The following is a 13,948-nucleotide window of genomic DNA, read 5'->3' on the forward strand; positions in this document are numbered from 1 at the left end:
GATAAAATAAAAGTGTTTTTCATGTAACAACAATAAAAATTACAAAATGTCTGAAAGAGATTATGCTCCGCTTAGTATAGCCTGCGTTCGTGGGCTATGCGACAAATTATATGATAAGAGAAAGTTTGCTGGTGTTGAAATAGAAAAGTAGGTGTATTATTGATAACCAAACATCTAATTTTGCTTGCGAGTAGTATTACATTAATCTATTATACATTATTTGTTCTTTGCATTATAAAACAAACGATGTGCCATGCCTCTAGAGTCTGATTCTGAAGGTTACTTGATGGTGTTGTTAGAGCTCTAAAAATCTGTATGATTTCAGAATGGTAAAGGATTTCAGCGACGCAAACAACACTAGTCAGATCAAGAGGCTGATCAGAGTATTGGGCCAAGACCTGATGTCTTCAACCAACCCCAATGTCAAGAATGGTGCGTTGATGGGCCTCTCCTCAGTTGCTGTTGGATTAGGAAAGGTCTGGTTGATTGCTACTAACATTTCCTGTAGAATGTGTAAAAAGAGCTAAAGTATCAATTTAAAAGTAACATTTTGATGTTCATGTCACTAAAAACAATGAAAATAGGTAATTAATGGTACTATTCACAACAATAAATTTCATGAAAATAGTAAACAACGAATTGAGACCCTCATCTAAAAACTGAGGCTGACTAAAATCCACACAGGCAGTTACTTAGTGTTAGAAGTTACAAAAAGTAGCTAGATCATTATCAAAATGGTTGCATAATTAATTATTTAAACAGGTAGGTACTTAAGATCTAATTAAGGTGTAAACAGATAGGTANGGCAAATACGCCGTGACACCCAAAGTGGTCAGTTTGCAACACGTCTTTGTTACACTTGGAATAAGCTGGTGTTGTCAACTTATAGCCACTTTGGGTGTCACGAACTATTCGAAGCTGACTGTGTACAGGTTAGCAACTACGTAAAGACGACACGACACGCGGCATCGGCCAATAGGGGGTGTGACAGTGACACTACCAGTAGTACCAGTCAATGAGCTACTGTATTTGCGCTCACTCACTAGTAGACGCCACTAGGGAATGAAAAGGTCTTCTAAGGAAGAGAGTAATTTACAGTCTAGACTCTAGAGTAAGCTCTACAGTAGCGCCAAAAGATGCAAAATTAAATATGGTGGTCCTCAATGTGCTGTAATAGAATTGATAAATTATTAATAATATCTGAAGACCGAATACCAGTTCTATTGAAATAAAACTACAATCAAAACATCGCTGCGCTGTGAAGCCTTCAACCTAAGTGGTACCGTAAGTGACATTCAAGTAACATTCAACTTACATAAAAACTCAAAAATACAACTCAAATTAAATAGAATCACAAACTTCTGTGATTAAAAATTCATGCATATTGACTGTTGTCCAAAGGTCGAAAATTGTTTTATTCATGCTCTCTGTGAGAGACTCCTGCTTCATTTTGTTAAATAAAGTCTTCTACCGCGCAATTATTGACCTTGACCAAATCAGTCCAATTTTAAAACCATTCTCTCGCATTGCTGAGATCATTAAAATGTTCCGTCTAAATATTTATCCATGCCATGATGCCTTGTAGGCAGAATCACAAATGTATACATACGTATCTAATGTAGTCTGTAAATAGAACTTTCTATGTATTTATTTCGTTTACCTCCCTTAAGCATTAGTCATTGTAGGTTAATCTTACCACAAATACCATCAATAACTGCTTTTTAATTAATTAAGATGAAAAAACAAAACGTTAACGGAATGAAAACGTTTAGTAGATCATTAAAGAGCATTGTGTTTTCTTAAATTCTTTAGTTAATACAATGACAATAAAAAGGTGCCATTTCCCCCGTACCACTTGTAGACGTTGTAGTGTGAAAACCTTAATACTTACTTAGGCTCAAGAAAAACAACGAGCATTGTTATCTATTACGCACACCCTTTGTATTCAATGCCATTGTTTATTGGCGCATTACAAAAGTATTAATGACGTTTTGTAAGTACGCTTCTTTTTAAACTTTGTTAAAAATACCAACCAAATAGAGAACCTCCTCCTTTTGTTGAAGTTGGTTAAAAAGAAAGTTAACTTACAGCACAGAAAATAAATATCTTTATTTATTTANTGGTTGCATAATTAATTATTTAAACAGGTAGGTACTTAAGATCTAATTAAGGTGTAAACAGATAGGTAATTAACATGATATTGTTTATCCAACATAAATATTGCATTACAGTAAATGATGGTTTTTAAAGCCAGTTTTGGTTTTTGAATGTTTATTCTTAATGATTTTATAATGGGTATTTAGAAGAAATAAGTGGAATATTTTGAAAATCATTGGTTGGTAGGTAATGATAAATTTATCAATGAAAATAAATGTGGCAATCACATTATCATTACATAATTTTATTGGATTACAGGAATTGCATTAAATATTAAATTTAAAGATAATAGAAATATGCAAAATTTTCTTTTAGAACAGTGTTTTTCAACCTGTGGGTCGCGAGCTCCTGGGGTCCAGCCTCTATAGGGGGGTCACGAAAGGTCGTAAAAACTACCTCAGTAAAAAAAACAGTAAAGTTTTAAAGATCTGGGGGCAGTGGGCAGTCCAGGCCAGGAAATCTTTAACGTTTTACATAAATATATTGACTTGGCCATCGCATGAAAACACGTGTATATTAAATTATTTAGTGCGATGGCCAAGTCAATAATTTATGTAAAACTTTAAAGATTTCCTGGCCTGGACTTGGTATTACATGGATCTCACAACTTTTTACCGTAGAACAACTGAGTTGCGAGACTTGGTTTTTTTGACAAGTATTGTTTTTGATGGGATAGATTTATCTGAAATTCAGTTAACGGCGCGCGCCTAACCGGTGAGCACGCACACACACGCATCTCTGTTTGCGCTCGCTGCTCGGCCGTTATTTATTGTGAAATTTGTCAAATAATACAATCCAAGATGTTCAACTGTCCATTGTGTAACAATAACTGCTCGGACGGTGTTAGATGCTCGAAGTGCACTGTGTCATACTGTTTCTCGTGTGCAAACATAACTGAAGCTAACTATCGTAAACTTGGGCCGGCACGACAAGCCAGCATCCAATGTACCAGTTGCAAGACCAACCAATCTCATGTGGCTGCGATGTCCCCTGGAGTGCCGTCACCTTCCTCTGCTGCGACCCTTGATCTTGTCCTACAGGAGTTGCGCAGCGGTATTAATGGAATAAATCACCGCCTTGAGCAGCTACCGTCCATCGTTCAAGATATAAAAAACATGAAGGATAACTTACAAAATCTCGAAGTATCGTTGAGTGGCATAAGTCAAGAAGTATCTGGAAACACAATTAAACTGGCGAAAGTTGAGGAAAGAGTAAATAATCTGGAAAAACGCCCCCAAGCTGATACAGACTACCCTCAGCTACGGGCTGAAATTACCAAATTATCTAATGATCTCACTATCAAGGACCAATTGTTGAGATTTAACAACATAGAAATCAAGGGAATCCCACAGAAAAAAAACGAGAATTTGTTTGAGGTACTGTGTAAAATTGGGAACGCACTAGGCCAACACATTGATAAAAATGACATCAATTTTATAACCCGTGCGCGCTCCACAACCCAACAGAAGCCAATTATAGTGGGTTTCTTAGTCAGATATAAGAAACAAGACTTTGTGGCCTCCGCCAGGCTACGCAGACCAGGCCTGACGGCCGAGGACCTGGGCTTCGCGGGAGACCCGACCAAGATCTACGTAAACGACCACCTAACAAAAGAAAACAAGCAACTTCTCACCAAAACCAAGAGGATAGCCGCTGAACGGGGATATAACTATGTATGGATTCAGAACTGCAAAATTCTAGTCAGGAAAAATGAAACATCTCCAATTCTAGCCATAAACAGTGATAGTGATCTCCCTAAAATTAAATGACTATTTTCTGTGTCTCAGTTAGTTCTAAAATACTACGAACCTATAGTATACCTAATTCTTTCTGTATTTGTGTTATGTTTTGTGTACAAGCCATACCAAGATGTCGAAATGTCGTTAAAAAAACAGTATGTATCATTTAATTTTGTTTTTTTGAAGTCTAATTGCCAAAATGTCTCCAACTCTCATTTAATGTCGTTAAATTGCTACTTCAATCATGATTTAATAAACAGAGTACTTAATTACCTATTTATTATCTGTTTTTTACCTATACCTGTGCATAATATAGCAAGTAGAATTCCTGACACATATGCAATTCTTTATTTTGGTTACATACACAGCCTCTTCTACATATTTACTATAAAAATACGTCATCATTTATCTCACTTATGCCACTGCCGACCTACGAGTCGCATAATACTTACTTATTTTGCATACCAAACGATTTACCTACCTCAACTCAATTATGTAGACGCATTCACTTTACACAGTTATAAATTATATTGTGCCGCCCTCGCTCCGTTCACCTCTGACATTCTAAATACATTACTGAATACGTGCTTATTTATTTACTGTTGTGTGGTTCGGCCCGGCCGAAAATTATATTTTGGCCGGACCGTAATCGATAATGGTTAATATTTACTATCAGAATGTCAGGGGTCTGCGGACGAAGACGGTACAGTTTAAACGAAGTGTGCAACTACACAACTATGATATTGTGCTGTTAACTGAGACGTGGCTACTTGATGGAATTAGTAATAATGAACTATTCAGTGATGTGTATATGGTGTGGCGGCGAGACCGCGACTACTCGAGTGTCGGGCAGTCGCGCGGAGGTGGGGTCCTCATTGCGATCCGCCGTGACCTTGTAGCGCACGCGCGCCCCGAATGGCATTCTACAGCGGAAGATATTTGGGTTTCTCTTGATATTGGTGCGAACAAAACAAATAATTATCCTTTTACATTACATATTGGCTGTATATATTTATGCGAACAAAATCAGGGTTTATCTCTCGCCACGCAATTATCTAATTTTTCTGACAAAGTCCTTTCTGCCTGTGCTAGTAGTCCTCATGACAAATTTTTTATAGCCGGTGACTTTAACCTGAGCGATATTTCTTGGTGCTCGCTAAGTCACACTACTCATCTTACTCCTACATTTCGCAGTACTGATATCAATCATAGCGAAATACAAGACCTATTGAATATTTGCGACCTGAACCAATTTAATAACATTAGGAATCATAGGAGCGAGTTACTTGACCTAGTTTTGTCAAATAGTGATGTGTCGGTTTTCCACTGCACTGAACCACTGGTGGAGGAAGATGCTTACCATCCAGCCCTAATTTGCCACTTAAACTCCATTGAGCTACCTGATTTAAAGCCTCAGCCTAGACCCAAATATCTTTACAACAAGGGAGATTTTACCGCCATATGCACTGATCTTGACAACCAGGACTGGGATACCCTTCTGTCCTGTGGGACGGTGGACGATGCGGTCGAGTCATTTAACACTTTACTATGTACCTTAAGAGACAAGTATATACCGTCTAAATCTGTCCACCCGGGTCGATACCCAGTGTGGTACTCTCCTGCGTTGAAGAAAATCCTTAAAGAAAAAAATAAGGTTCATAAAAAACTTAGGATATATGGTAATAGGGCCGATTATGTCACATTCAAAGTTCTACGGGAGCGAGTAAAAAGGGTGGAACAGGAATGCTTTGATATTTATATAAAGAATACTGAACTTTCCATTCGTGATAATCCTAAAGCTTTCTGGTCCTACATACATGCTAGCTCGAAACATAGCTCGTATCCCTCCTCTATGACTATTGATAATAGTACCGTAACGTCAGGTGACGAGATCTGTAATGCCTTTGCCGAGTTCTTTAGCTCTAACTTTCTGAAACCGGGTTCTGAAACTAATGTTCCTCCCAGTGATACTTCGTTGTCGGATGTGACACTCTCGGTCTCTCCCGATATTTGCTCTATCGAAATCGTTGAAGAAAAAGTGTACAATATTCTAAAATCACTCGATTGCAATAAGTCGGCGGGACCAGACGGCTTGCACCCGGTCCTTATTTCAAGATGCGCGGAAAATCTGACTTTTCCTATTAGTTATTTGTTTAACCGTTCTATAAAAGAAGGTGTGGTACCTAGGATCTGGAAAACCGCGACCGTCACTCCTATTCATAAAAAAGGCCCTAAACGTGAGATTGCAAATTANGATAACCAAACATCTAATTTTGCTTGCGAGTAGTATTACATTAATCTAGTATACATTATTTGTTCTTTGCATTATAAAACAAACGATGTGCCATGCCTCAGAGTCTGATTCTGAAGGTTACTTGATGGTGTTGTTAGAGCTCTAAAAATCTGTATGATTTCAGAATGGTAAAGGATTTCAGCGACGCAAACAACACTAGTCAGATCAAGAGGCTGATCAGAGTATTGGGCCAAGACCTGATGTCTTCAACCAACCCCAATGTCAAGAATGGTGCGTTGATGGGCCTCTCCTCAGTTGCTGTTGGATTAGGAAAGGTCTGGTTGATTGCTACTAACATTTCCTGTAGAATGTGTAAAAAGAGCTAAAGTATCAATTTAAAAGTAACATTTTGATGTTCATGTCACTAAAAACAATGAAAATAGGTAATTAATGGTACTATTCACAACAATAAATTTCATGAAAATAGTAAACAACGAATTGAGACCCTCATCTAAAAACTGAGGCTGACTAAAATCCACACAGGCAGTTACTTAGTGTTAGAAGTTACAAAAAGTAGCTAGATCATTATCAAAACGGTTGCATAATTAATTATTTAAACAGGTACTTAAGATCTAATTAAGGTGTAAACAGATAGGTAATTAACATGATATTGTTTATCCAACATAAATATTGCATTACAGTAAATGATGGTTTTTAAAGCCAGTTTTGGTTTTTGAATGTTTATTCTTAATGAACTTATAATGGGTATTTAGAAGAAATAAATGGAATATTTTGAGTATCATTGGTTGGTAGGTAATGATAAATTATCAATGAAAATAAATGTGGCAATCACATTATCATTACATAATTTTATTGGATTACAGGAATTGCATTAAATATTAAATTTAAAGATAAGAAATATGCAAAATTTTCTTTTAGAACAGTGTTTTTCAACCTGTGGATCGCGAGCTCCTGGGGTCCAGCCTCTATAGGGGGGTCACGAAAGGTCGTAAAAACTACCTCAGTAAAAAAAACAGCAAAGTTTTAAAGATCTTTTAAATATATTGACTTGGCCATCGCATGAAAACACGTGTAAATTAAATTATTTAGTGTGATGGCCAAGTCAATAATTTATGTAAAACGTTAAAGATTTCCTGGCCTGGACTTGGTATTACATGGATCTCACAACTTTTTACTGTAGAACCACTGAGTTGCGAGACTTGGTTTTTTTGACAAGTATTGTTTTTGATGGGATAGATTTATCTGAAATCTAATTATGCAAATGTATAAATGTTGTGTGGACTGAAAAATTCGGTCCCTACAACATCTAAGAAACCTTAAAAAATGTGCGAAAAAAAAGCGAACGGTCGGGGCGTCGCAAAATATTTTTTCATACTAGGGGGGTCTAGGTGGAAAACCTTGGGGGAGGCCTTTGTCCAGCAGTGGACGTCATTTGGCTGAAACGAACGAACTAGGGGGGTCATGCCATGAAAAAGGTTGAAAAACACTGTTTTAGAAGATAGGGTAGGTAGTGGAAAGTCTCTTCTTTGTCTACATTATGTTTTATCCTTAAGTGTATAAGCGAGTGCAGGGCCTCCCTAAAAACGTAATCGTCGAGCTGTCCCGTCCCACGCAGGGCTGCGTGACGTACCTGCCGGAGCTGACGCACCCCATCGTGGCGTGCCTGAGCGAGAGCGAGTCGCGCGTGCGCTACCAGGCGGCCGAGGCGCTGTTCAACGTGCTCAAGATCGCGCGCGGCGCCGCGCTCGCGCACTTCCCGCCCGTGTTCGACGCGCTGGCGCGCCTCGCCGCCGACCCCGAGCCGCAGGTCAAGCAGGGCGCCGAGCTGCTGGACCGCCTGCTGAAGGTAGAACCCACCACCACCCATGGTTCTTCCTGCCTCACGGCGTACGAACCGAATCTCGGGAGAGCGCGCGGGTACTTGCTCTGGGCTCTTTTCCCCGGGCGCTTTGCTTGACTCCCTACAAATTTCTCTGATCCATAATGTCCCTTCTCATAGTCAATTCTCCCCTTCTGGGGCTTGACACCACAAATACGGTACTTCGCGTCGGGCTGCTATCGTTGATAAATGTCATCGCTTCTCTCATAACTTCGCCTGATTGTGTGCCAGGAGTGCGCGAACTCGCGCAGCGCGATCCAGTTACTGCGACTACTCGTGAGGTCCTGGTGATAAACAGGTCCTTGCTCGGCTCTCCGTATCGCATCCAGCATCTTCTGTCGAGCTTCGTCATAGAGGTTACATTCCCAAAGTGCGTGATCGCGGCTCTCTTCGACTTCCTCGCCGCATGGGCATAGTGCAGACTCGCACAGTGTCATCCTGTGTAGGCGCTGCCTGACGCACCCGTNAAAAAAGTTAGCACTTTGAGTGACTGTATTCACTTGCAGCAGGATCTGGATAGACTGCACCGTTATTGTATCTTAAATAAACTTGATCTTAACATTTCCAAATGTAGCTGTATGACATTCACTAGNGCACCCGTGCCCAGTTAACAATTGGGAAACCACGTACGTAATCAGGTTCAACCCAACCGAGTGAGAGCCTCACCGCCACGATGGGAAAGAACTGGTACAGCTCACGTCCGTCGCTGCTGGCATCCCACCACTCGGCTCGCTCGGCTGCTGAAGGTATGCGGGGCTGGGCTTGTGTGCGGCGCCGGGCCCGTGCCGATTAAATAATGATATAACTGCAGTCAGGTGTAATAAATAGTATTCAGTAGCAGTAATAATCTTGAGAATGGATTTTACGACCACACTCCACACAAGATAAACAAATGCCTTTATTGTTTTGTTATTGAGAAAACAAAAGCAATGTCCTTATGCCCTTCCCACAAGAAAATAACAGATAAAGGTTGAAACTTATGTATAATTTACTTATCGATTTCATTTTTACAGCAGCTGAACTCATATGTGGTCGCGTTTTTATCTTACGTTTCTATATTTTGTTTATCAATTGTAGTTTTAACGCGTTTTGAACATTTGTCGTGTCCCGCTCGGGCAGGACATCGTGACGGAGAGCCCGGCGTTCGACCTGGCGGCGTTCGTGCCGATGCTGCGCGAGCGCATCTACACGCGCAACGCCTTCGCGCGCCAGTTCATCGTGTCGTGGGTGGCCGTGCTGGACGCCGTGCCCGACATCGACCTCATCGCGCACCTGCCCGAGCTGCTCGACGGGCTCTTCAACATGCTGGACGACCCCAACCCCGAGATACGCCGCATGTGAGTACACTGATGGTGCGTCCACATTGGGCGTACGGGCTCGCGCGCCAGTTCATCGTGTCGTGGGTGGCCGTGCTGGACGCCGTGCCCGACATCGACCTCATCGCGCACCTGCCCGAGCTGCTCGACGGGCTCTTCAACATGCTGGACGACCCCAACCCCGAGATACGCCGCATGTGAGTACACTGATGGTGCGTCCACATTGGGCGTACGGGCTCGCGCGCCAGTTCATCGTGTCGTGGGTGGCCGTGCTGGACGCCGTGCCCGACATCGACCTCATCGCGCACCTGCCCGAGCTGCTCGACGGGCTCTTCAACATGCTGGACGACCCCAACCCCGAGATACGCCGCATGTGAGTCCACTGATGATAACGCAAGTCCCAAGGCATTGAATGGAGAAGTTTTCAATTTTTTTCTTTTAATTAAACTTGAAAATATAAGTAAAACTAATAATAACTGTGAAATAATCATGAAAATATCTATACAAATAAAGAAATTACAGGGCTCCAAAGTTGCGCATAACAAACATTTCGCGCCATTTGATCTGTGACGTCACGGCACATAATTGGAGTACAAACAGTAAATCACCCCTGGTCCAGTGCTGATGACAGATCCAATTTTGTTTTAAATCTAGTAGGTAGTTTTTAATTTTTCAGCCAGGGTCACTCAAGATTCTTTCTTAGTAAAATTGTGTAACCTTTTTTGACTGATCCTAGACCTGACCATATTTAAAAAGAAAAAGAAGACTTTGACATTATAGTGTCATTCTCGACAATGCGTTAGGGGTGGTAGGCATTGTGATTGAAACTTGAACAGGTGGTCTGACATCACGGCACCGCCTATTTTTAAGTTCCACGCGAAAATATAGAGGTAATTTAAATTATTAATTTCTCAGCCATTTCTTGATAGATTTCAAAAATAACTTCACTGGCTTTTTAGTTTTGGTCTATATTTTAATCCCATTCAGTGAAATCTAATGTTTTTAACATCACGAAACTTGTCCATTCTCAGTGAGCCGAGACTGCCCCCGATCACTCGAAAAAGTTGATGGGTCGACAGGCTAATCACGTTCTGAGGGGGGTTATATTTTAGCATTGAGATCTTAGAGATATTTTGTTCGCTGCAGGTGCGACGTGCAGCTGAGCGAGTTCCTGCGCAGCATCAAGAAGGACCCGTCGCGCGCGCACTTCCAGGCCATGCTCAACATCCTCATCACGCACGCGCAGTCGCCCGAGGAGCTCGTGCAGGTCGGCGCCTCCCACTAACCTCTTAAGGCCGGGTTCCCACTATGCCGGACCGGCAGATCTCCCGGTCCGGTAAAATCGCCGGAAGGCCTAGCGGCAGTACAAATTATGTATATGAAGCTGTTCACATTATCCCGGATCCGGCTTTTTCGCCGGGCCCGGCATTTTTACTGAGCGTTTTGTCGCTACTAAATGCCGGCAAAATCACCGGACCGGAGTAATGTGAACGAGTTGCGGCCCACCCCGCCGCGCCCGTGCTTCCCGCCCCGCCCCGCCCGTGCTCCCCGCACTTCATTCGGCTCGGATTTCGGATCCGGTGATCCGGTGTAATGTGAATACCCTTGTCCGTTGTCCGGTTTCCGGCAGAAATGCCGGTCCGGCATAGTGAGAACCCGGCCTTATGCGTCTATCGTTACGTTACTTTTTTTTATGTATTTTCTGCCCTATGGCAATTTGTTCGAAAACAGTAAGCCACTTGTTTGGCTGCAGCTACATGTCCTGAGTTTTATGTTGTCCTCGAGAGCCAATCAATTGCTGATCTTTTTCCAGCAAACTCTCTTCCTGGCTCAGTCTATAAATCTTTGGACGAGACTGGGAATGCCTTGTCTTTTCAGTCGATTGTACGTAGTTCACCTTCTCCACTTAAGGCCTGTGCGAGTTCGTTTGCATGAGTTTCCAGTTTCTCCTTGTATTTTAGGCTTGCCTGTACTGTTTCCTCACGAACAGTGTTCATGCCTAGGTCAAGATACATGTACAGTCACGGAATGAAAAGGTTCGTCAGTTTTCAAATTGATTCCTTCAACGAATCGCGAGCACATATTACCTTTTGAAACTATGTTACAGAATAATCTCGAGTTAGAGAAAATAGCAAACGTCATATTTATTTAAATGTTAGCAGCACTGTTATGTTGGCTCTTACAGTACCTAGTGCAAGCGAAAACCGACACTAAGGTGACGAACCTTTTCATTACGCGACTGTACTTGTTGTTAATACATTGGGGTATGCTGAGCATGGTTCTAAGTGCTTTACTTTGAAATCTTTCTAATATGTCGATGTTACTCTTGCTACCTGTTCCCCATAACTGTATCCCGTAAGTCCAGATAGGTTTCAAAGTTGCTTTGTATATGTCACCGTAACATTGCGAATTCCGTCAGATTATAATCTGACGTAGTTAAATTATAATTTAACCTAACCTAACCCACTGTTAGTTTGCAATCTAACGCGTTATATTATAAACTGACAGAGTTCACAATTTCACGTTGACGTATACGTTAGTAATGTTTATGTCGTGACGTTTGTGTGCGCGCGCAGCTGACGGCGATCACGTGGCTGAAGGAGTTCAGCGAGCTGGCGGGCGCGGCGCTGCGCGCGCACGCGTCGGGCGTGCTGTGCGCCGTGCTGCCCTGCCTCGCCTACACCGACGAGCCGCGCAAGAGTATCCTTTGCCAACACGCATATTACTTACACAGGTCTCGATGCGACATTTTTATATGAGTCGCATAATAGACAAGTCAATTGACGTACTTTTTAAAACTGTCAAAACGAAGCTCTGCCATAGATTTTGTATGGCAATACAAGCAAGTGACGTCACTATTTTGCCAACTCAATCAAAGTACTTTTTTCAATTACAATGCGAACAAAAATCCTAATTTACAGGTAATTTAAAATAAATTAAGTTTTTAAGACCAGAATGAAGGGTCTTTTTAAAAAGTTGTGGTTTCGAATTATAGGGGTATGGTGTCAAACTGTCTATTATATTATGTACTCACAGCTTGACGTTTCGACTGCTGTGCAGGCCAGCCATGGTCACAAGCAGACTGGCGGTGTGACTGTTAACAAAACTGCATAAAAACTAACATTGCAAAAAGAAATGCTGATACGCATCATGTGTTAAACCATGTTAAAATGTATGAACTGTATTATGTATGTGACTTTGTTGGTGTACCTAAATAAATAAATATCTTTTGCCATACTACATACCGAGGGTACAGGCATCCGCGAGACGGCGGCCACAGTAAACCTGCAGCTGACCAAGCTGCTTGTGGCGGAGCCCTCGCCGCCCGCGCCCGGGGACCCCGCGCCCGGGGACCCTGCGCCCGGGGACCCCCCAGGCGACGCGGACACCGCGCTGCGGCTCGACGCCGTGGTGGGCGTGCTGACGCAGCTGCTGCACCACAATTCCGTGCACACTAAAGTCGCCGCGCTGGACTGGATCCTGCACCTCTACAATAAAATGCCTAACGAGGTCAGTGCCCGTACACCGTCGGCTTACTGAGACCGTGTAGCCCGTCTGCCAGCGTGTCACAGTTAGTGACCGACCGAATATTCGTTTTCGGCTAAAAAAAGGCATTCGGACATATTTTCGTTTTCAGCCATAAACCAGCCAAAGCTTCAGCAAATCGAATATCAGAAAACCGTGAACAAGACGAACGAATAACGTTTGCATATTATAAATAATAATAACTTGAAAAAAGTCGCACTGCCTAAGGCGGAAATGGTACTCACGACCTTTCGCTTGCCAGGCGACGTCTCTTCTATCTGAGCTACTTAGACACTGGATGAACCCGTCGTAATATTATGGTCAGCGTTTGTTTCATCAATGTTGGGTATACCTACCCTAAAACATTAAAGCCTGGTCCGTGAGCACGTAGAATTTTGTCCAATAACCCCAAGCTACCCATCCTTATCGCTCGCGCGTAATTATGTATGTTGCTGTCGCGCTCGCAAACTCACTGGGGGTGCGCGTCGCACAGTCGCGACAGTAACATACCTAATCACGCGCGAGCGATAAGGATGGGTAGCTTGGGGTCATTTACGTGCTCACGGATCAGGCTTTAGTCACAATGCGGTTTCCGTGCGCAGATGTTCCCGGAGACGGACGCGGTGTTCGTGAGCGTGGTGGGCAGCCTGACGGACGCGGCCGACGACGTGGTGCGGCGCGCGCTGGCCGTGCTGGCCGAGATCTGCTCCTGCGCGCCGGAGCCCGGTCAGTGGCAGTCTCTGGTGCACCTCATTACAGCGCTGTCGTGAGCGTGGTGGGCAGCCTGACGGACGCGGCCGACGACGTGGTGCGGCGCGTCAAGATACATGTACTTGTTGCTAATACATTGGGGTATGCTGAGCATGGTTCCAAGTGCTTTACTTTGAAATCTTTCTAGTATGTCGATGTTACTCTTGCTACCTGTTTCCCATAACTGAATCCCGTAAGTCCAGATAGGTTTCAAAGTTGCTTGTATACGTTAGTAATGTTTATGTCGTAACGTTTGTGCGCGCGCGCAGCTGACGGCGATCACGTGGCTGAAGGAGTTCAGCGAGCTGGCGGGCGCGGCGCTGCGCGC

At 42.9% G+C, this 13,948-nt stretch overlaps 1 protein-coding gene across 3 annotated transcripts in view; it reads left to right on the forward strand.

Annotated features, from left to right (window-relative positions):
- Positions 1-13,948, forward strand: part of LOC114361756 (protein VAC14 homolog) — a 22,821-nt gene continuing 8,873 nt past the window's right edge. Inside the window, exons 1-8 of one of the 3 annotated variants that reach the window (XM_028316909.1) lie at positions 1-147; positions 326-476; positions 7,766-7,996; positions 9,149-9,366; positions 10,492-10,612; positions 11,922-12,045; positions 12,602-12,855; positions 13,473-13,596. In XM_028316909.1, coding sequence (XP_028172710.1) covers positions 47-147; positions 326-476; positions 7,766-7,996; positions 9,149-9,366; positions 10,492-10,612; positions 11,922-12,045; positions 12,602-12,855; positions 13,473-13,596 — 1,324 coding nt within the window. In that variant the 5' untranslated portion in view covers positions 1-46. Of the gene's footprint in view, positions 148-325; positions 477-6,222; positions 6,465-7,765; positions 7,997-9,148; positions 9,367-10,491; positions 10,613-11,921; positions 12,046-12,601; positions 12,856-13,472; positions 13,597-13,948 lie in introns of those variants that run through there. The other 2 variants (XM_028316908.1, XM_028316906.1) reach the window with 2 other exon arrangements.

The sequence above is a fragment of the Ostrinia furnacalis genome, unplaced genomic scaffold, assembly GCF_004193835.3.
Source record: "Ostrinia furnacalis isolate ACB-3 unplaced genomic scaffold, ASM419383v2 OfSCF5989, whole genome shotgun sequence".
Lineage (NCBI taxonomy): Eukaryota > Metazoa > Arthropoda > Insecta > Lepidoptera > Crambidae > Ostrinia > Ostrinia furnacalis.